This window comes from Maniola hyperantus, chromosome 28 (assembly GCF_902806685.2).
Source record: "Maniola hyperantus chromosome 28, iAphHyp1.2, whole genome shotgun sequence".
NCBI lineage: Eukaryota > Metazoa > Arthropoda > Insecta > Lepidoptera > Nymphalidae > Maniola > Maniola hyperantus.
In genome coordinates, this window is record NC_048563.1 from 4,718,347 (window position 1) to 4,742,905 (window position 24,559).

The following is a 24,559-nucleotide window of genomic DNA, read 5'->3' on the forward strand; positions in this document are numbered from 1 at the left end:
AAATACAGTATGTTAATAGGGGTTTTATTGAGATATAAAATTTTCAAGTTTTCATTTTGTATCCTATGGTGTCACATTTAATAGTTGTAACAACTGGAATGCAAGTTGTTGAAGTCGGAATGCTATAGCGAATTCTGTGTTAAAATTTAGGCTTAAGTGAGTATTCTGATGTGAAGAATTTCGTATTTATTGCAATGAATATCCAAATTGGTACTGCAGTCACAAATACAAACTAATAATAGGCGTAGGCTGGTTGCGAAGCGGCAGGGCACATAGTTCGACAACCCGAGAAACATTGGATCCTAAAGTGCCATCTCAACCTGTCTCATACTAGATTACAACCCGCCTGCTCGTTTGCTAGCTATCAGTACCCTTATTATAAATGCGAAAGTGTCTTTGTTTGTTAGTTTGTCCTTCAATCACGTCGCATCGATGCAACGGATTGACGTGATTTTTTGCATGGGTATAGATACAGACCTGGGAGAGTGACATAGGCTACTTTTTATCCCGGAAAATCAAAGAGTTCCCATGGGATTTTTAAAAAGCTAATTCCACGCAGATTAAGGTGCGGGCAGCAGCTAGTCTCTATTATAAAAAATAAAAAAAACTTGTTTAATCTCACAGAACTTCCACATAAGTTGAACAAAAAACTTGCAAGATGGAGGATCAAAACACTGCTTCTATATGGGATTCCCACTACCTAGTAGAACCTAAACAGGAAATACTAGATGACCTAGAGATAACGCACGAGTGTGATGGTCACAACGACTTTATTGTACCCAAAGAAGAGCCATCAGACACTAGTCATCACTTAGACACCACAGTTTTAGACCAACCAATTGATATACCTATTGAAATAGAAATAGACTATCTCATAGAACCTAAGGAGGAAATGTTGGATGACCCCGAGGTCACTCTTGATGATGACAAGGACTTTACTGTACCCAAAGAAGAGTTATCCAACACTAGTCTACACTCTGACACTGCAGATTCAGACCAAACAATGACAAACATAGTAATACCAATCAAAACAGAGACAGCTGAAGAGACGTCATCTGAAGATGAAGTACATGTAAAGACAAATGTCAATAATCCAGAGGATGACCAAGTGAGTAGACTTCATCATCATGATCAACCCATCGCCGGCTCACTACAGAGCACGAGTCTCCTCTCAGAGTGAGAAGGGTTTTGGCCATAGCCGACCACGCTGGACATGTGCAGATTGGTAGACTTCACACACCGTTGAGAACATTATGGAGAACTCTCAGGCATGCAGGTTTCTGCAGTTTCATGCCTGAGAGTTGTCCATAATGTTCTCAAAGGTGTGTGAAGTCTACCAATCCGCACATGGCCATCGTGGTAGACTATGGCCAAAACCCTTCTCACTCTGAGAGGAGACCCGCGTTCTGTAGTGAGCCGGCGATGGGTTGATCATGATGATGATGATGAGTGTGAAATAAGCTTTAATCGTATGTTTCATTGTTTGTAGGCACGAGCAATTATCGCTAAAGTGTATCATTTTCACCAAAAGGAATATAATTTTATGAAAGCCATTAATAGTGACAAATGTGACCTGAGTCCTTTGGCTAATATCCTCAAACGTACTGCGGACGCGACGGGCGTCTCTGAGCGCACTGTGTCTAGAATATTGAAAGGAAAAAACGAGTTGAAGAAACGACGTAAAACTCAAAAGTAGCCCTACTGTGACTCTTAGGTACTGTTAGAGCGAGATAGCTAAATGCATTTAAGCTCTTATCTAAATATATAAAAGGAAAAGGTGACTGACCGACAGACTGACGAAGTCGCGAGCATAAGCTAGTCTAAATATATACAGCTCAAACTGTCCAGCAGTTTGAGCTGTGCGTTGATAGATTGAGATAATCATCATGAATCTCTAAATATATAAAAGGAAAAGGTGACTCACTGACTGACTGATCTATCAACGCACAGCTCAAACTACTGGACGGATCGGGCTGAAATTTGGCATGTAGATAGCTATTATGATGTAGGCATCCACTAAGAAAGGATTTTTGAAAATTCAACCCCTAAGAGGGTAAAATAGGGGTTTGAAATTTGTGTAGTCCACGCGGACGAAGTCACGAGCATAAGCTAGTCTCATTCAATATCAGTAAGTACCTTTATTATAAATGCGAACGTGTGTTTGTTGGTTTGTCCTTCAATCACGTCGCAACGGTGCAACGGAATGACGTGATGTTTTGCATAGGTATAGATTTAAGACCTGGAGAGTGACATAGGCTACTTTTTATACCGGAAAATCAAAGAGTTCCTCTGATCAAAGAGTTCACTGGATTTTTAAAAACCTAATTCCACGCAGACGAAGTCGCGGGCATCAGCTAGTGTACAATATTTCTTGCCGGCTTTTGTATATACATATTTTGTTTTCAGCAGGAGTCTTCTCAAGCCGAATCAAGTTTGCACAGCAGCCAACCAATCAATAACAAACAGATAGTTCCTTCCTCTAAGAGCATGAATATAACCTCCTACAATATTGCTAACTTGGAACATGTGGATACTCCAGCGAAACCCACGACCCGAGAGAAAACCAATTCCTGTAAACATTGCCCATACAAATGTGTCAAACCAAGTCATATGAAAACCCACATGATGTCTCACACTGGTGAAAAACCATACCATTGCAACCAATGCGACTATAGATGCTCAAAATCAAGTGCCCTTAAATACCACATGAGGACTCACACAGGTGAAAAACCATATCCGTGTAACCAATGTGACTGTAAATTTACCATGTCAAGTGCCCTTAAAAATCACATGAGGACTCACACTGGTGAAAAACCGTATATATGCAAGCGTTGTGACTATAAGTCTTCCACTGCAGGTGCTTTTAAATACCACATGATGACTCACACGGGTGAAAAACCTTATTCTTGTGAGCGTTGCGACTATAAATGTACGAACTCAAGTCATTTAAGAGCTCACATGCGGACTCACACGGGAGAGAAACGTTATCACTGTGAGCAATGTGACTACAAATGCTCAAAATCTAGTTATCTCAAAATCCACATGGCGACTCACAACGGCTATTATTGTTCGCATTGTCACTACCATACTATGGCGATAAGTGCCTTAAAATATCACAAAAAATCACACCAATGAAAAACCTTTATAGGTAAAAAAAAACCGGCCAAGTGCGAGTCAGGCTCGCGCGCCGAGGGTTCCGTATTACAGTCGCATTTTTTCAACATTTTGCACGATGAATCAAAAACTATTATGCCTAAAAATAAAAATAAATCTGTTCTAAAATGTACAGGTAAAGCCCTTTCAAATGATACCCCACTTAGTATAGAAATTTTACGTGATGTAACCACAAATTCACGGTTTTTAGATTTTTCCACGATTGTCTGCTATAAGACCTACCTACCTGCCAAATTTCATTATTCTAGGTCAACGGGAAGTAGGTATCCTGTAGGTTTCTTGATAGACCGACAGACAGGCAACAAAGTGATCCTATAAGGGTTCCGTTTTTCCTTTAGAGGTACGGAACCCTAAAAACACCAAGTGCGAGTCAGGCTTGCGCATCGAGGGTTCCGTATTAAAGTCGCATTTTTTCGACATTTTTCACGATAAATAAAAAACGATTACCTTTTTTTATTATTATTGTATTAAAAAATCTGTAAGAAAAAATTGTTTTCTTTTTAATATTTATTACACTTATTTTTTATGGAAAATAAAATACTTTAGCTGACTTATACAGTTTTATTTCGATCCGTAACTTAATGACATAATTTGACCTAATCTTAACAAAAATATAGTAAATTATAGTAGTTTAAACGCTAAAAATATAGTAGGTTAAGATGGCAATCGGGGTATGGAGTGGGGGACCCCCCCCCCCCGCACCTGGTTAGCGCGGGGGCTGTGCGGGTGTGCGGGGCTTTCCCTCCCCGATTGCTATCGCGACCTGCCATGTAATTATACACTGTGTCTAATAATTCTCTTAAAATTATATCTAAGAATAAAAAAGATTTTTATTTATTTATTTAAGAACGTATTTTCACGGCCTCGAATCGGACGAGTACGTCACCGCCGTAAAACTTACAAGTGTAATCGTGGCCTTTCATAATACGGAGAAAGATATATACGGAGATACAAAATAATTAACAAATGTATAGTCCGTAAAGAATGACTCCGCACGCGCCAGTTTAAGTCTATGGGTCCACTGTCAATTCAGAAGTACTGTAGGGCGATTGTCTAAAACCTGCATCAATCATTATTACTATCTCAATTGTTGTGACTGGCTGAATTTGTGCGATTCGTGTTGCAACAATGCATTGTAGCCAATAGTGAGCGAGTGTCAACCAATCAGAGGTGATTGCGATCGTGACATTGTAGCTGTCATTCTCCCGCAATCGCGCAGCGATTTGCCATTAAAATAAGTACTAACATCGTACTTTGACATTAAATTTGACACAAAAATGGCGCGTGAGGAGTTAAATTTTACGCCGTTACAACTAAAACATGATAATATTATGACAAAATCAATGGACAGGGCTCCATGAAAATTTTATGTATAAGTCCCGCAAATTGCTATTGCGCTGGAAACATGTCTCATTAACATCGAAATGACGTCATTTTGACGTTATCCGAAATAAAAATATACGATCAGCTGGAAACTAGTGCTGACGTCACTAAAATGGCGGACACGCGCATTAGCAATTTGCGGAACTTCTACAGTGCGACAAGGCTATTTTGACGCGTGGCGAAGGCTTAGAATCTAAGCCCTTGTTCTCCACATAGAGATATAAAGACCCATACAAAGGCCCATAGAACATAGCGGATCAGAAACTAGCTCAAGCTTATCGAAATTTTCATAAGTGTGTAAGAGACAACACTACATTTCAACATAACTATAAAAAAAGAAAAACATAGTCGAATTGAGAACCTCCTCCTTTTTTTGAAGTCGGTTAAAAACAGAGTTTCGGCACAATACGCCATTTGCTGTGCCAGCGTAAGTACCTGGAAGGGGTATCACAGTTTTTAGTGAACCCCCTTTGGTTTCTACGCCGCATCGCACCGGAACGCTAAATCGCTTGGCGGCACGGCTTCGCCGGTAGGGTGGTAACTAGCCACGGCCGCAGCCTCCCACCAGACCAGACCAGAAATTTAGAAATTATAAAATTCCTAATCCCTGACCCGGAATCGAACCCGGGACCTCCCACTAATAAGACCACAGCGCTTACCACTGCGCCAGGGAGATCGTCGACGTTTAAATACTCACCCCGCAAAATGTCACTCGATATTTCATAGGGAAATCTTAATACAACATCTCCTCTTTGTTTCTGCTCTATGGACAGGACCGGGTATACTATCACGATCTACTCAATAGCGATTGTCACTATAAGTCCCGCAAATTGCTATTGCGCTGAAACCATGTCTCATTAATATCGAAATGACGTCATGACGACGTCAGCCGACATAAAAATATACCATCAGCTGGAAACTTCAGTCTACTGCTGACGTCACTAAAATGGCGGCCACACGCATTAGCAATTTGCGGGACTTATCTCACTCATCTCAAAGAACAACTTCTGTTTAGTTTGTTACAAGACGGGTCATACTGAATTAAAATGTATGACAAAAATAATACAACAAAATTATTAGATCGACTGCTTGAAACGCCACCTGCTTGCAACTGTGGCGACCGCCAAAACTGTACAAATGTCCCCTTTGTTCTTGTTAAAATATTCTAAGCCTTCGTTCTCCAACAGCGCCCCCCTGTCAATGTCATTCAAGTGCCAAGAGAGCCTTGTCGCACTGTATATAGTGCAGGCTATAAATGTATGAAGAAGCAGGCATCAGGTAGTTCTCAATACTCTATTTCCATTTCCTCGGCGACTTCCTCCACGACGTATTGCTGGGAAGTGTCGTCTTCAGATGTCGGCGCCGACTTCGCCTGCAAAAAAAAATTTGAGCGTTTAAACTATCGTGAGTGATTATTATCCATCCATACTAATAAAATAAAATAAAATAAATAAAAAGAGCCTTTATTCCAGAAGTTTTTTTTTTTACAGGTTTTTCTTAAAGCTAGGTAAATAATGAATTAGATACTTAAAATTATTACATTATTATAATCCATACTATAATATTATAAATGCGAAAGTGTGTCTGTCTGTCTGCTAGCTTTTCACGCCTCAACCGTTCAAACGATTTTGACGAAATTTTGTAGAGACAGCTTGCATCCCGGGGAAGGACATAGGCTAGAGTTCGAGAGTAGAGTTCCTACAGGATTTTCTAAAACCTAAATCCACGTGGACGAAGTCGCGGGCATCAGCTAGTATTATAAATATTAAAAAAAAAAACTCATAAAAAAAAAAAAAAAAATATAATATCTGTCAACGACTTTACTCACGTATTTGGTCGACGTTAGCCCGACTAGTTTCACTACGGGCAGCGGCACGCGCAGCTCGCAGTCACAGCCGCGGCGCGTGCGCGAACACTGACTCCTTGAAAAAGGACCCCGGATGGGTTCGAAACTAGTCGGGCCAACGTCGACTAACTACGTCAGTAAAGCGGTTGACGGATATTATATATAAAACCCGCGGGGTTAATATGTATCTCACGATCATTGCTGTCAAACGTCACACGTAACAGCGGCTAAAGGGAGACAGCAATAGCCACAAAGCAAAATAAAAAGAAGAAGAGAGACAGCAAATGAACTGTCGCATTGCTACTGCTGTCGCGCGTCACCACACCAGTCATGGACGAATCGGACTCGCACACGAAAAAAATGCGTTTGCGACCTCACCATAGAGCCGTCTCGTTTCGGCCTGTGTCGCTTCGGCCACGGCTTCCTTAGATGCACGTGGTCGTAGTGGGACTTCATCTCGGCCTTCTGTCGGTACGCCGTGTTGCAAATCTCACACTTGAAGCGTTTCTCGTCCGAGTGGACCTGACAAACAAGAAATAAAGGACATTTCAATTTCAAAAACCGGCCAAGTGCGAGTCAGGCTCGCGCAACGAGGGTTCCGTACTGCAGTCGTTTCGACATTTTGCACGATAATTCAAAAACTGTTTTAGAATGTACAAGTAAAGCCTTTTTATATTATGGTACCCCACTTGGTATAGTAATTTCCATATAATATATAAAATTTTGTACGCCGTTTAGTACGCGACAGGTCGAGATGGCAATGGGGGTGGGTACACCCCGCACACCCCCCGCGCCAACCCAGTGTGGGATAGTGCGGAGCGTCCCCCCCGCCTCATACCCCGATTACCATCTCGACCTGTCGCGTACTATACGTAGCGATACGCACACAAGAGACGGTTATGACTTAAACCACCATGTTTCTTAAAAAAACGTATTTCTACAGAGAACCTGTAGTTCTTGTCGAGAACTACAGGTTCTTGGCTCCAAATTCAACTGTACAATACAAGAACTTTCGACTCATAGTTTAAGAACCTAAAGTTCTCGGCAAGAACTTGAAGTTCTCGACAAAAACCTAAATTTTGGTATACTCACGCCCATATGTCGACGTAGATTGCCCCTATTAGCGAAGGTCTTTTCACCACGTTTCATAAAAAACGTATTTCTACAGAGAACCTGTAGTTCTTGTCGAGAACTACAGGTTCTTGGCTCCAAATTCAACTGTACAATACAAGAACTTTCGACTCATAGTTTAAGAACCTAAAGTTCTCGGCAAGAACTTGAAGTTCTCGGGCAAAAACCTAAATTTTGGTATACTCACGCCCATATGTCGATGTAGATTGCCCCTATTGGCGAAGGTCTTGCCGCAAAGTCTACATCTTATATCCAGCCGTTTGCGATGGTGCACGCCGTTTGTACCACCATGTTTTATAAAAAAACGTATTTCTACAGAGAACCTGTAGTTCTTGTCGTGAACTTTAGGTTCTTGGCTCCAAATTCAACTGTACAATACAAGAACTTTCGACTCATAGTTTAAGAACCTAAAGTTCTCGGCAAGAACTTGAAGTTCTCGACAAAAACCTAAATTTTGGTATACTCACGCCCATATGTCGATGTAGATTGCCCCTATTAGCGAAGGTCTTTTCACCACGTTTCATAAAAAACGTATTTCTACAGAGAACCTGTAGTTCTTGTCGAGAACTTTAGGTTCTTGGCTCCAAATTCAACTGTACAATACAAGAACTTTCGACTCATAGTTTAAGAACCTAAAGTTCTCGGCAAGAACTTGAAGTTCTCGGACAAAAACCTAAATTTTGGTATACTCACGCCCATATGTCGATGTAGATTGCCCCTATTGGCGAAGGTCTTGCCGCAAAGTCTACATCTTATGTCCGGCCGCCTGCGAGGTTGCACGCCGTGCACGCTGCGATGCTGGCACAACAGACGGTTGGTGACGAAGGCCTTGCCGCAAATCTCGCACGCGTACGGTCGCTCGTTTGTGTGCAGCCTTAGATGCTCCACGTACTGCCATTGGGCCTGAAACAAAAATAAACGGTTAAGTGCGAGTTGCTCGCACAACAAGGGTACCGTACCATAGTACTAGAATTAACACTTTATATATTTTTGAGTTTCAGTTCTAAGTATGGGGAATCCCAAAATTTAATTTTATTTTCTATTTTTGTGTAAAAATCTTAATGCGGTTCACAGAATGCATCTACTTACCAAGTTTCAACAGTATAGCTTTTAAAGTTTCGGAAAAAAGTGACGGACAGACAGACGTGACGAATCTATAAGGGTTCCGTTTTTTGCCATTCGGCTACGGAACCCTAAAAAGCTTACCTTAAAGAACCTCCCGCAAAGTTCGCACATCACCTTTTTCTTCATAGTCGGGTAAAAGGTCCGCGTCTTGTCCGGGTGGTCGCGTCTGAAGTGCGCGTGGTACTTTCTTAGCGACGCCACTTTCAAGCCGCACTGAAATAAACACAATAATAGAATAGAATAGAATAGAATAAAATATGTTTTTATTCAAGTAGACTTTTTACAAGCGCTTTCGAATAATTGGGTAGTTTTAATTTATTTTATTTATTTATTTATTTTTATTTTTCATGTACCAAAATTGTAGTAACAAAGTAATAATAAATTTACCACTGGTTCGGAACGCCGTTCCCACCGAGAAGAACCAGCAAGAAACTCGGCGGTTGCTCATTTTAATGCACTGCAGCCCCGTGCATTGCTGGAGCGAGTCAAATCCAAGCTTTTTTATCGTTTACATAGTCTGCGACTGTATAATATGCTTTTTTTAGGAGCATACTTTTAACACATTTTTAACATAGTCCTATAGTATAAGAGATAGCGGTTTCGTAGAACGTTGTCTCTGTCGTTGAGACCGACAAAACGTCATATAGGTGACAGAGACAACGCTCTACAAAACCGTGAATTACCGTGGTTACATCACACACAAAAAAATTAAATTGTGGTCATGAACTAATAATTAGTATTTTAAACTTTCGAAGTGAGATAACTATATCAAGTGGGGTATCATATGAAAGGTCTTCACATGTACATTCTAAAACAGATTTTTATTTATTTTTATGCATCATTGTTTTTGAATTATCGCGCAAAATGCCGAAAAAATACGACTGTAGTACGGAACCCTCGTTGCGCGAGCCTGTTTTTTTTATATATTTAGCTGCTGTACCACCTATAAAACCTGTATTTGCAATAATAAATTATGATTATGATTAGATTCTACTGTGTACCTGTTCACATGTGAGTGGTCCAAGGATATCTGGTTTCTTATACTGACTTGCAGGCTTCATGTACTCCTCCTGAGTCCTCTTAGCTTTTTGATGTTCAATTATGCTGTGAAAAATATATAATTAAAAATCCATACATAATATAGCTGTGGTAGCCTAGTGGTTAGGACGTCCGCCTTCCAATCGGAGGTCGGGGGTTCGATCCCGGGCACGCACCTCTAACTTTTCGGAGTTATGTGCGTTTTTAAGTAATTAAAATATCACTTGCTTTAACGGTGAAGGAAAACATCGTGAGGAAACCTGCATGCCTGAGAGTTCTCCATAATGTTCTCAAAGGTGTGTGAAGTCTACCAATCCGCACATGGCCAGCGTGGTAGACTATGGCCAAAACCCTTTTCACTCTGAGAGGAGACCCGTGCTCTGTAGTGAGCCGGTGATGGGTTGATCATGATGATGATGATGAAGCTTTTAAGTTCATTGTATCTCTATCATTCTATTCGATCGCTATAGTACAGTAATAATACTTACAACTCGCTGTCGTGTTTGATGGACACGCCCAAGTGGAATCTGTAAGCTTCCTCGCTCGCGAACAGAATGTCGCAGCGTTCGCAGTGTGTCGCGGTGTCCCACTGTCAACAGCAATAGTTATTTATGATACTAGTGCGGTATGGTGGACATTACAGTGCTACAAGGCTCTCTTGGCACTTGAATGACATTGACAGGGGGGCGCTGTTGGAGAACGAAGGCTTAGAATATTTTAACAAGAACAAAGGGGACATTTGTACAGTTTTGGCGGTCGCCACAGTTGCAAGCAGGTGGCGTTTCAAGCAGTCGATCTAATAATTTTGTTGTATTATTTTTGTCATACATTTTAATTCAGTATGACCCGTCTTGTAACAAACTAAACAGAAGTTGTTCTTTGAGATGAGTGAGATAAGTCCCGCAAATTGCTAATGCGTGTGGCCGCCATTTTAGTGACGTCAGCAGTAGACTGAAGTTTCCAGCTGATGGTATATTTTTATGTCGGCTGACGTCGTCATGACGTCATTTCGATATTAATGAGACATGGTTTCAGCGCAATTCGCAGTGTGTCGCGGTGTCCCACTGTCAACAGCAATAGTTATTTATGATACTAGTGCGGTATGGTGGACATTACAGTGCTACAAGGCTCTCTTGGCACTTGAATGACATTGACAGGGGGGCGCTGTTGGAGAACGAAGGCTTAGAATATTTTAACAAGAACAAAGGGGACATTTGTACAGTTTTGGCGGTCGCCACAGTTGCAAGCAGGTGGCGTTTCAAGCAGTCGATCTAATAATTTTGTTGTATTATTTTTGTCATACATTTTAATTCAGTATGACCCGTCTTGTAACAAACTAAACAGAAGTTGTTCTTTGAGATGAGTGAGATAAGTCCCGCAAATTGCTAATGCGTGTGGCCGCCATTTTAGTGACGTCAGCAGTAGACTGAAGTTTCCAGCTGATGGTATATTTTTATGTCGGCTGACGTCGTCATGACGTCATTTCGATATTAATGAGACATGGTTTCAGCGCAATAGCAATTTGCGGGACTTATAGTGACAATCGCTATTGAGTAGACCAAGTGATAGCATACCCGGGTCGCACTGTGTCGTGTGTCGGGCGGTTTTGTGTCGCTCCAACTCCTCGTCGCTGCCCAACTTGGGGCCACAGACATGGATTTACATGAGGTGATTAAAACGTTTTTGGCTCAGCGTGTTCCTCAACTAATCCATACTAATATTATAAATGCGAAAGTGTGTCTGTCTGTCTGCTAGCTTTTCACGGCTCAACCGTTCAACCGATTTTGACGAAATTTGGTACAGAGATAGCTTGCATCCCGGGGAAGGACATATGCTACTTTTTATCCCGGAAAAACAAAGAGTTCCCACGGGATTTTTAAAAACTAAATCCACGCGGACGAAGTCGCGGGCATCCTCTAGATTTTAATAAGTTTTCATGTTATGAAAGACGTAGGTACATTGATTTTGAAATATACTTATTATTTTCAGTCGTCGATCTAAATGAAAATGAAAATGAAAATGAAAAATGAAAATCTTTTTTATTCGTATAAACTTTTACAAGTGCTTACGAATAGTCGGATGCATCTACCACTGGTTCGGAATGCCTTTCCTGCCGAGAAGAACCAGCAAGAAACTCGGCGGTTGCTCTTTTCAAATATTTGATATAGGTACAAGATTATGCCATGTATAAAATAGTATTTGCAGTGTTGTGCGTTGCTGGAACGAGCTGCAGGTCAAATCCACGCTCTTTTATCATTTAGATAATCTTCAATTGTGTAATATGCTTTTTTCAGGAGCATATTTTTAATAGATTTTTAAACTTGTGCAAAGGTAAGTCCAAAATAGTTTGCGGGATTTTATTATAAAAGGTAATACCAATACCCACAAATGACTTTTGGACTTTCCTGAGGCGGAAGGCAGGAGCTGCAAGTTTGTTTCTGTTTCTAGTTAGCCTATTGTGTAGATCACCAATTTTCTTGTAACTAAGAATATTTTGTCTTACAAAAATTATGTTATTATAAATATATTGAGAGGCTACAGTAAGGATATCTATTTCCTTAAATTTCTCTCGAAGGGAATCGCGTGGTCTTAAGTTATAAATTGCGCGTATTGCCCTTTTTTGTAATAAAAAAATTCTCCCAATATCTGCCGCTTTACGGTCAGAAAAAGTTGACGCGCGGGGAAAGCTTTATTTGCTAGTTTTGATACGTGGCTAATCCGCCACTGATAGCATACCCGGTCCTGGTCGCACTGTGCCGTGTGTCGGGCGGTCTTGTGTCGCTCCAGCTCCTCGTCGCTGCCCAGCTTGAGGCCGCACACGGGGCACAGGCTCTCCGGGGAGTGCTTGATGGCCATGTGGTCCATCAGAACCGTGTATCGCCTGTTGAAACAAACAGAACAAATAGAATCGAGGTATCATATACAACCCGGCTGTATGCTCCCAACACTTCTTGTTTGACGACTTCTACATATCTAAAACTAAGGGGACTCACTTCAGTGCTTTCTTCATACAAACGGAGGAGGGAAAATACAACAATATTCGATATTGTACGCACAAAACTAAGAATTATATCGATTTATCTCGTCTTTATCTAGGTTCATTGATATATAAAACATTGAAAAAAATATTGATTTAAAAGTTACGAGCCTCAAAAGATTCCTTTTTTTTTACACTAAATTTACGACAACTTTGGGCGTAAATAAATAAGATTAGGGATATGAAAATTCTAATTTCAAATTATCAATAGACATAGTTTATTTATTCATTAGTTGAAATAACTTTACTTTGCAAACATAAATTCAGTAGTTTTTTCTCAAAAATACTTTTCCTAAACCCTTGATTTCGGTGAACATCATCGTGCCTCTCCTCTCACCTTTCTCATACAATGTCAAGTGAAAAGCAAATAGGTTCGGTCGAGCGTACTGCGTCACCTTAAGGAGTCAGGGCGGAAGCTGTGCCTTTAGTGGTGCATGTAAGTATACAAGGTGTTTGATAATGTCTGTAACATATGTACAGGGTGTAACCTTCTAAAATCTAACGCTAGCAAAAACTAAGCGTTATTGGGGCCGATTCTCTTGTACACAATCTCTAAACTAAACTAAATTAACAGGTCTAAATCTAGTGCTATCCTTTTTTGCAAGCAACATTATGAAAGGGATAGCAATAGATTTAGACATGTTATTTTAGTTTAGTTTAGAGATTGTGTACAATGGAATTAGCCACATTGTTATACTACATAAACACTATCCAATACCAATAACCATTTGCCTCATTTTGTAGTTTTAGTGATTTAGTATTTTCCAAACCCGCAATGTATAGCGTGCAAAACTCGGGTCAATGCCCCGCCTACGACGCGGCATTGACTCGGTTTTGTATGAAAACAAAATTGTAAAATGGCGGGGGACAAACCATCACCTCCCATGGCTCCACCAACCTCGCGGGCCGAAGCGCGGGAGGGCGCCCGTTCGGTACTTGCTCAGTGGCTCTTTCCCGGGGCGCCTCCTTGACTCCCTACAAACTGTTGGCGGGGGACAGGGGAGAATGCTTTGTTGTGATTGGTGGACTCAAAAGTCACGTAATTAAGGTGACGCAGGACGCACGACCGAAATTGGCAGCGCACGTGGGTAACATGTTTGCTTTTCACTTGACATTGTATGAGAAAGTTGAGAGACACGATGATTTTCACCGAAATCAAGCGCGCGAAAAGGGTTTAGGAAAAGTATTTTTGAGAAAAAACTGCTGAATTTATGTTTGCAAAGTAAAGTTATTTCAACTAATGAATAAATAAACTACGTCTAATGATAAATTGTTTTAGAATTTTCATATCCCTAATCTTATTTATTTACGCCCAAAGTTGTCATTAATTTAGTGTTAAAATAGGAATCTTTTGAGCCTCGTAACTTTTAAATCAATATTTTTTTCAATGTTTTATATATCAATAAACCTAGATAATGACGAGATAAATCGATATAATTCTTAGTTTTGTGCGTACAATATCGAATATTGTTGTAATTTCCCTCCTACGTTTGTATGAAGAAAGCACCGAACTGAGTCCCCTTAAGACAATGTGCGGAATGTGGTGAATACAACTTACAAGTAATCTTCAGGGCAGTGCGGACACTGGTATCGGATGCCTCTATGCTTCATCCCGTGCAGCCGCGCGGGTTCGCTGCAACAAATCCATACTAATATTATAAATGCGAGATAAATGGACATGTTTTTAAAAATTTAACTGTAATGTAATATTTAAATATTCATACACCAATATTCTAAGGTAGAATGCATAAGGCTCGCCAACTAATTTTATAACCATGTTATGTCACCTGCATTCTTATGAATAAATTTATTATTTATTTATTTATTTATTTATTTATCGTTGGAGGAGGCCTTTACCCAACCTGGGGTCCTTGCATGGATAATAATAATAATCCTAACAATACTAACAACTAAATTATAAGTTCAACTAACCAACTAACAAAACATAGATAATTTAAACTATTGCAAAATGTAAGGAATAAAAGGCTTTTTATTTTATTTATTTATTTTATTATAAATGCGAAAGTGTGTGTCTGTCTGTCTGCTAGCTTTTCACGGCTTAACCGTTCAACCGATTTTGACGAAATTTGGTACAGAGGTAGCTTGCAACCCGGGGAAGGACATAGTCTACTTTTTATCCCGGAAAATTTAAGAGTTCCCACAGGATTTATAAATACCTAAATCCACGCGTACGAAGTCGCGGGCATCAGCTAGTAAATAATAAGAGTACGTAATTCAACACAAATAAATAATAAGAATAGCTAATTCAATATGGGGGGTACAGTACTAACTACAACTTTTATAAGTCGCATCGGCAAAAAAAAAATTTTGTTTGCGGCGACTAAACCGAATGTACACCAATGAAATTTTTTAGGGTTCCGTACCTCAAAAGGAAAAACGGAACCCTTATAGGATCACTTTGTTGTCTGTCTGTTTGTCTGTCAAGAAACCTACAGGGTACTTCCCGTTGACACAGAATCATGAAGTTTGGCAGGTAGGTAGATCTTATAGCAGACATCAGGGGAAAAATCTGAAAACTTTTTTTTATTTTTTTAAAAGAATATTAGCCATGTTAAATGACTAATATTCCCCTTTTCTCTCCAACTAAGCGTCAAGCTTGTGCTAGGAGTAGGTACGACAATAGTGCAACGGGCGGAGTTTGAACCGTCGACCTTTCGGTTTTCAAAACTGAATTTGTAGTTACATCACACAAAAAATTTATCGTCAGCATAATATCAAATAAATAAATAAAATAAAATAATGGATTTTCCTAACGGAAAAATAGAGTTGAGGTGATGCTTACGGAGCAGTGCTGGTGAACTCGCACAGGTTGCAACTGAACTTGGTGGCGTGTCTTGCTGCAATGTGATTGCTCAGCAACTTTGCTGTCTTGAATTTGAACTTGCACACCTCGCACGCGTGGTGCCCATCCTCCTGTCAATGGGATATACGATAAATATATTTATCTACTAGTTTTATAGTTAAATAATTTTTGTAAATGATAAAACAAAAAAAAAAGTTACGGATACAGCTATCCTTAGCTATCTATATAAATGAACTTAGGAAGCCCATTTAGTTCTCTTCATTTATTTGTCTATGTCAATGTCATCACTTATCTATGTCTATGATTTCATGATTTGAATCTGCCGCGCATTGACACGACATAGAGCTGTCAAGTGTCAACTGTCAGGTTGTTATTTATTAAAAACGTTAGCTGTGCGAGTGAATTTCGAATTATAATATAAAATTAGAATTTAAAGTTTAAACAATACCTAGGGGAATTAACAGTGAAATAATAGCTTCAATTGTTGTTTCTCTTTACAGGTAAGATAATCTTCAACACCTTATGTGTTTGGTTTTTGTAAAATGTCAGGTAGACAATGTCGTTAATAAAACATAATTCTCTTTACAGAGTCTTTTATTCCACAAGAGTGTTTATAAACACATTATATCTATATAAAACCCAGGCATCGCCGGGGGAGCTAACATGTCGTCTAGCAGTCCAGCTGCGTGTAAAAATTTGCCATCTCATCACATTCCGGCACATGGAATCATCAAGGTGTGCAGCCACCTCTGTACGCGATCTCTGGTGCTAACCGACCACAGAACGGTAGAGGGGAAATCGATATAATATCTATAGAGTTAGTATTAAGGTATCATTAATCTAACATAAGTAGTATTGTAACTTAGATGACCTTGTAATTTGTTATAATATGTCAGGTATTGCAGAACTAACTCAGGTAACCATTCCGCCATTCCTCGAATTTCTGATCTCTATAACAACAGCGGGCGTCAACAGAGTGAAATAGACATATTCTCTAATAGCTATGCTGTTTAGGCGAAAATTTCTAGATATAGTATTAAGCAATAGGTGCGAAGTGACGATTAAAAATAATTAAATAAATAGTATTTACATACAACAAATATTTGTATGTAAATAATAATCATTAATTTGTATTTAATATGTAATCTAATTTAATTTTGTTAATTAGCTTTAGGAAATGTATGATAATTTGTATGCATGCTGTAATAAGCTTGTCATTTTGTGAATGTATTTTAAATAGTTAAAATTGTTTTTGTGAATGACTAAGCTGTTGGTAAACCCAATAAAGAAAAATAAAAAAATAGATAAAATAGTTAAGTAAAGGCCTTCGTGTCCCAACGTCGACACGAATGTCCTAATTAAATCATTTTCGTAACCAAAAAAGGACTTCTACCTTCAACCCTCGCTCCAGATAGCCGCCCTTACGTAACTTACTCCTATACCTTAAAATGCTTATTATGAAATCAAAATGACTAGTTATGATTTGCCCTTAAATTTTAAGAAGATATTTCGAGTAGCATAAAAAAGAGGGTACTTACTTTTTTTTTGTTGAGATCGATATTTAAAGGAGAAAAAGAGGGTACTCACACTGTTGTGGAGCGCAATGTGTCTATTGTAAGCGTATTCATTCATGAATCCTCTATAACAAAAGCCGCAAGTGAACGCGGCGTTCTTGAATTTAGTGTAGAGTCTGTTCCTTATTTCAATCAACTGTTCCTCAAAACTCAACTTGGTTATTGAGAAAATGACATCGTTTAAATCATCGGAAAAATATGCTTTTCCATAATTGCGTAGGACGGATTTCCGTTTTCTTTGCATTCTAGTTCTTTTTAACACTTCAGGGTCAAATCTGTCGATGATTTTTTTGGGCTCAATACTTTCTTCGGCTTCGCTGTTTTGGTCGTTTTCGTTGTCTTCATCTTGAGGTTATGAAAGAAAGAAAAAGATGAAAAGAAAGATTATAATATAAACATACCAGAAGTGAAGTTAAACATTAACCACGACACGCAGCGGCTTATCGAGTTTTACATAATAACCTTACTGCAATATTAACTTGATTAGGGCACAATTATATTGAAACCACTGAATCAAAATGGCGGCCTAAACACAAAAAGCATTTAATACTCGGTTGAGTCCCGCGTCAGAACGAGACTACTCTAAAAATCATCAAACACCCGTATTTATACAAATCGATTCAAGATGGTTGCCACACAAGTCACAACGGATCACGTGACTTCCATTCAAAAGGCGGCAAATACAAAAAATAACAATAACATGACTAGTTGACAGCACAGCTGAAACTACAGGATTAATCAGGCTGAAATTTGACATGCAGATAGCTATTATGACGAAGGCATCCGCTAAGAAAGGATTTGTAAAAATTCAACCCCTAAGGGGGTAAAACAGGGGTTTGAATTTTGTGTAGTCCACGCGGACAAATTCGCGGGCGTAAGCTACTTATATTAAAATATTTTAAATTAGAAAGTAGTTCTGTTTGACGATTAATTTATTATTATCGAAACGTACCTTCAGAGAAGTCATCTGGCACCCACTTTTCACGATTTTCATCATTTTCATCCCACGTTTCATCATTTTCTTGATTTTCATCCCACGTTTCATCATTTTCTTGATTTTCATCATACGTTTCAGTATTTTCTTGATTTTCATCATACGTTTCAGTATTTTCTTGGTTCTCGTCCCATGTTTCATTATTGTCTTGATTGCCATCCCATGTTTCATTGTTTTCCTGATTTTCATCCCATGTTTCATTATTTTCATTTTCATTACTATCAGTTGTACATTTCATTTCGTCAGCATCGAGAGGATCTGTATACGTATTTGAAACTTCATCTGTTTCTTCTTTAATTATATTTTCAACTTCTTTTTTGATATCTTGCATTTCAGTATCCGATTCCGAATTCATTTCTAAATAATCTTCAGTGACGACAGTTTCTTCAATGGGTTCTTCATAGAATTCTTGTTCTTCATAATTTTCTACTGGAACTTCACAAATGTTTCCAATTTCGGTTTGATTATTATCGATTTCTGTATGGTTGTCTTCAATTACAGGCATATTATTTTGATTGTCCTCAATTAAAGGCATATCTTTCGGATTTTCATCGGTTATTATCGGCATATGTTTTTGAGTGTTTTTCGTAACTGATACGTTTTTGTTACTTTGGGAACTAGTTGGAATAATTTTGGGTTTTTCTTGTACAAACTGCCTATTTTTGGGTTTATTTTGAGAAATAGGTTGTTGAATATGTTTCATAATAGGCACAGTTTTAGCTTGAGTTTTTGTATTTATGGGTATATGATGTATTGCTGTTGAAGCTGTATTTGGTGTCGGTACATTTTTGGGCATGTCTTGCGCATTCGGCATTACTATGCGATCACCCACGATCACCGGAAGTATCGGCTGTTTGTTCGTCACAACCGATAGATTGCTCTTATTCAGATCTATACCTATTGGTACACCACGTTTGTTTCTTATAACAGCTTTATTATTTTTTTCTATTTGTTGAACGATAGCTTTGTTATTATTAAAGATTAATTGAGTGTTCTTCAGTAACATTTCCTCTTTTCTGACAATTTTGAATTTCTTATCAATCACTACATCTATGACTGGTATATAATCGACTTGGATACGCGTCTGTTCTGGATTGTCTGGATTTATTTCTTTTTTGATAACAACTTGATTCTCAAATACTGGCGTGTTTGTTTTAGTTTGGTTAGTTTCATTACGGTTTACAATTTTTATGCCAGATTGTCTATTAGAATATGTGGTTTGATCAGATATGTTTTGTGTGTTCATTCTTGTATCTGTTGCAATATTTTTAGGCATTTGCGTTACATTTATTTTAGGTTTGGGTGATGTTTGTAATAAATTTGGTGCTTTCTGAGCCTTTTTTATCAAACTGGGTGATGGGTATGTCCTAAGAGCTGTTTGTTGTACATGAGGTGTATTCTGTTTAAAGGGAATAGATGAGAAGTTAGATGATAGTGGGTTTGGGGCTGGTCGTGCCAATTTGTGTGGTGCAGGCGTCAGTTTCTCTATCTTTATGCCGGTTCCGGATACATTGGGCGTATTAATAACTGTCAGTTCATTCAATTCAGTACTAGATGTATGGGTACTTGTAATTTGTTTGTTATCGAAATTTTCTTTTATGAACAGATCACAATGATCGTAGTTTAGGAGAACTTTTCCCATATTCGATTCTAGACCGTGTTCTTCACGTTCTATTTTCATAAACTCTTCCTTTATCGACTGAAACATTAATATAAAATTCAGTTTTACGTAGACTACACACTACATAGACTTTTTCATAATAATAGGGTCTTGGACTGTAGTAATAAAATGACGTGAATTTTGTAGTAATACAGAAGTCAATGTTTATCGGATTTTTAATGACACTTACCCATTCAGTTGTCTTCAACAAATTAGATATCAATTGGTCAGCCGTGAGACTCTTCTCGCGGAACTTCTCGAAGTTTCTAAGTCTCTGCGCGCACTCGGGACAAAACGTCTGCGACACGCGTAAATCGTTACTCATCTAAACAAACAAATTAACATGTTAAAGTGATTTGATAGGCCCAGCCGCGAAAATTCAAATTTTAGTTTGAAAAATCTGAAAACCGTGAATTTAGGGTTAGATCACACAAAAAAAGTTAAATTGTGGTCATGAACTAATAATTAGTATTTTCAACTATCGAAGTGAGATAACTATATCAAGTGGGTAACTATATCATATGAAAGGTCTTCACCTGTACATTCTAAAACAGATTTTTATTAATTTTTATGCATCATAGTTTTTGAATTATCCTGCAAAATGTCGAAAAAATACGACTTTAGTACGGAACCCTCATTGCGCGAGCCTGACTCGCACTTGGCCGGTTTTTCGAAAATAGTAGACTAATCATACATCAGAAGCTTATGGTAATGCGTTTTGCGGGCAAAACACTTATGCATCTACATGTTTTTCCATAAAACTTTGGTCAAAAATACTCTTTACTTCATATTTGTTCCTGAAAGATAATTTTCTGAATTTTCCCAAATTTGCACAAATATGAAGTAAATAAGTATTTTTGACCAAAGTTTTATGGAAAAACATGTAGATGCATAAATGTAATGCACGGAAAACTCATTACCATAAGCCTTCGATGTATTATTAGTCTACTACTTTCGAAAAACTAACTAAAATTTGAATTTTTGCGGCTGAGTCTATCAAATCACCTTAAGTTTTTGAACGTCGCGTCGTGCCATATATCACCAGTTATACTTAAAGCCTTATTATACTCCGCTTTATTACGGTTCACGCGATACAGCCCGCTGACAAACAGACAGACAGACAGATAGACGGACAGATGGCGGAGGCTTAGTTCCGTTGGTCGGGTACATCATCATGATCAACCCATCGCCGGCTCACTACAGAGCACGGGTCTCCTCACAGAGTGAGAAGGGTTTTGGCCATAGTCTACCACGCTGGCCATGTGCGGATTGGTAGACTTCACACACCTTTGAGAACATTATGGAGAACTCTTAGGCATGCAGGTTTCCTCACGTTGTTTCCCTTCACCGTTAAAGCGAGTGATATTTAATTACTTAAAACGCACATATCTCTGAAAAGTTAAAGGTGCGTGCCCGGGATGGAACCCCCGACCTCCGAATAGAAGGCGGACGTCCTAACCACTAGGCTATCACAGCCTATTATTGGTCGGGTACGGGGAACCCTAAAAAGTACTTGGCAACTCGCACAAGGGGTGAAAAAAAAATGTTTTCTTACCAAACATCCGGTCAGATTTTGATAGACTTCATCCAATTTACAATCTGACATGGAAATTAATCTGCCTTCAGTCTCCAGGCAAATCCTGCACACCTGCAAACAATTGGGTATTTTCCTACTTTTGAATTTGATAAATATTATTTCTTTATTATTTAAACTAAGATTTAAAAATAAAATAAAATAGGATAGCTCGAGGTGTGGATGAAGTGAAATTTGGTAAAATAAATACATTTAGTGATAGTAGTAGCTTACCTGTAGTTGCTCTACGAGATGCTCATCTTCTGCCATCGCCTCATCGTCCAAGGATTCCTGGGAACAAAGAGAACAAAAATAACAATAGCTGTAGAGAGCTGCTGACGCCAGCATTTCGCCACACGGGGCATATATTTGTAGAAATAGCGTGAGCAGTCAGTTCGCTCCCTGCCGCCGCAGTATTAGGTCCTTTCTTATTAGTTTGTCACAGTATTTATTCTATTTTATGTTGTAACATTGTAACTGTAATAAATCTGTATTTAATTGGTGAACTTTGTGTTATTTGAACCCGATAGACTGGACAAGAACACGGCGCTATCTATTGGTAAGATATGAATAATTTTAGAAGAAATAACCAATAGGCCAACACCAAATAGGTAAAATAGCAAAGTGTGTCGCTGGACTCGGCTAGGATACTCCGCCGTTGACCTGACCTGTTCCGAGACGGTCAACGGACGGTCAGACGGGTGTTCCAGAACCTTCATAGCCCCAAGATCATCATCATCATCAACCAATAGATGTCCACTGCTGGACAGAGGTCTCTTGTAGGGACTTCCACACGCCACGGTCTTGCGCCGCCGCCATCCAGCGGCTCCCTGCGACTTGTCTGATGTCGTCCGTCCACCTAGTGGGGGGTCTTCCAACGCTGCGTCTTCCGGTGCGAGGTCGCCATTCCAGCACCTTGGGACCCCAACATCTATCGGTTGTATGAACTATATGCCCTGCAATTGCCACTTCAGCATCGCAACCCGTTGAGCTATGTCGGTTACTCTAGTTCTCCTACCGCCCCCCAAGGTATAAGAAAGTCACCTGTATAACTAAAGGCACAGCACCGACGCGCAGTTTCCGGAAGCCACTCTTGGTGCTGTACAAGTCAGAGCTAGCAAAGTGCTCAGAGCACACCACCGCGCTCGCCACCGCTGCGGGATCCTTCTCGGACCATGAGTTCAGATCTAGCGCGTCTAGCCAGAACTTGCGCATTTCTGACGAATCCGGGAACCTGCAATAATGTTGTATAGAAGCAGGCGTTACTTTGCAGAAGTCCTTTATACAGGGTGTAACTAGAATGGTAGCAAAAACTGAGTTATTAATATCCTAGTGAATTAGTATTTTTCAAACCCACAATGTAAAGCGTGCAAAACTAGGGTCAATCACCCACCTACGAGGTGCCATAACGCGGCATTGACTCCGAACAGCCTATTTAAGGAACGTTTGTTGACCTCTAGCGTCAACCAGATGTTTTATCAGTACCCGTATTATAAATGCGAAAGTGTGTTTGTTTGTTGGTTTATTGGTTTGTCCTTCAACCACGTCGCAACGGAGCAACGGATTGACGTGATTTGCATTTGCATGGGTATAGTTAAAGACCTGGAATGTGACATAGGCTACTTTTTATCCCAGAAAATCATGGGATTTTTAAAAACCTAAATCCACACGTACCAATTCGCGTGCTTCATTTAGTTTGCAATATTTCTGTCCCCACTTCAATACCCCCACTCCGTCCCCCCCGCCCCACGCGGAAAAGCATTGTAAAAACCTCGCCACCTGGGTGTCTGGTGCACTTCAACTGTCCGCTGCGCCAGATCCTTCTTTCCACGCACGTGCAAACTGTGGAACCAACTCCCATCGGCGGTGTTCCCACTACATTACAACATGGGGTTATTCAAGGGGCGGACGAATTAATTCCTAAAAGGCCAGCAACGCATCGGCGGTTCCTCTGGTGCTGCAAATGTTCATGGGCGGCGGTAGTCACTTAACATCAGTTGACCCGCTTGCTCGTTTGCTCTCTATCTCTATTAAAAAAAAAAAGAAAACTATGGATGGTAACAAAGTAAACAAACTTACATATGGAAGGATATGTCACCTGGCTGTGACACGCTGTCAGCATCATTGCTGCACAGCGGCACGCAGCAACGCATCTCAAACTTGGGCACTACCTTCCGCAACATTCTGGATACCTGCATACAATACTTTTAACTGAGTAGGGTCTCATAATCAACTTATTGCCGGCTCAGGCTCAGTACTGAGAACAGGTCTCCTCTCAGAATATGAAGGCTTTGGTCATAGTCTACCACAAACTATGCTGACCAATTGCAGATCGGTAGGACAGGAAACCTGCATGCCTGAGAATTCTTCATAATGTTCTCAAAGCTGTGTGGGTTTTTTATTTATCTATTTCATTTATATTATTTATTAATTTAAGTTTGTTTTCATCATGGTTCAAATACCGAATAAAGGTAATTGAATCATGGCATGGTAATTGAATGGTGGCAAACTGGGCACAATTAGTGCCTCATAGTTGAAACGCCTAAATATAATGATACGCGGGAAAATTCATGCAATCTTTTTGGACGAATTTAAGACAAAGGAATAACAACTAATGAACTACGCATTGTACTGATGATTTCTATGCTTTGTATGGGTCAAAAATGTAAATAGAACGCTTAAAACAATCATAAAACTTAACTAACCTATGAAAAGTAAGAACTTCCTATCATACTGTACGATGTTGGATACCACATTAAATACACAAGGCGCCGTTCCCTCCAAATAATAAGGTCGCAAAGTATAATTTTCATGCATTGAAAGGCCATGAAATAATTCAACCACTACAATAAAGCCCTAATATTTTTGTTTTCAATTTCTGACAATTTCGAATTTGAAACGCAGACGATATTATCGAAACTTGGAACTTGGATAAATTCACGACGAATAACCACTATAATAACCAAGATGTAAATACCTCAAAAGTCTACCATGTACCCAGAAGACGATCAGCCATTTTCTCGAGAAAGAATTTTTCCGGAACAAAACAGCGTGCCACGCCACAGATTTAAATCAACTTTACACTATCCGATCATGCCAACCAATTTATCGGCGGCGCTAAGTTGAAAAAGTACTCTCTACACCAACCGACTAGGTTTATTTTTCTTTAATTAAAATTTATACTAGTTATTCTGAAGAAA

General features: G+C 39.3%; 2 protein-coding genes across 3 annotated transcripts; one reads left to right on the plus strand and one right to left on the minus strand.

Moving 5' to 3' along the window:
• On the plus strand, positions 1–3,724 carry LOC138404420 (zinc finger protein 3-like). The gene is made up of 3 exons (XM_069508280.1): positions 1–156; positions 625–1,108; positions 2,407–3,724. The coding sequence occupies exons 2-3, from the start codon at positions 659–661 to the stop codon at positions 3,133–3,135; spliced, it is 1,179 nt and encodes a 392-aa protein (XP_069364381.1). The 5' UTR covers positions 1–156; positions 625–658; the 3' UTR covers positions 3,136–3,724.
• On the minus strand, positions 3,722–24,418 carry LOC117994991 (uncharacterized). Of its 2 annotated transcripts, none has more exons than XM_069508170.1 (17): positions 24,337–24,418; positions 23,439–23,551; positions 22,404–22,593; positions 21,594–21,650; positions 21,342–21,434; positions 19,977–20,111; positions 18,085–19,825; positions 17,146–17,477; positions 15,538–15,668; positions 14,293–14,367; positions 12,434–12,578; positions 10,186–10,286; positions 9,661–9,763; positions 8,741–8,872; positions 8,228–8,437; positions 6,782–6,925; positions 3,722–5,929 (listed from the first exon to the last, which is right to left on the minus strand). In XM_069508170.1, exons 2-17 carry the CDS (start codon positions 23,540–23,542, stop codon positions 5,843–5,845), a joined length of 3,780 nt encoding a protein of 1,259 aa, XP_069364271.1. In that variant the 5' UTR covers positions 23,543–23,551; positions 24,337–24,418; the 3' UTR covers positions 3,722–5,842. The 2 variants fall into 2 exon arrangements, with proteins under 2 accessions (XP_069364271.1, XP_069364272.1); XM_069508171.1 differs by lacking the exon at positions 24,337–24,418 and adding an exon at positions 24,065–24,327.
• Positions 24,419–24,559: the final 141 nt, after the last annotated feature.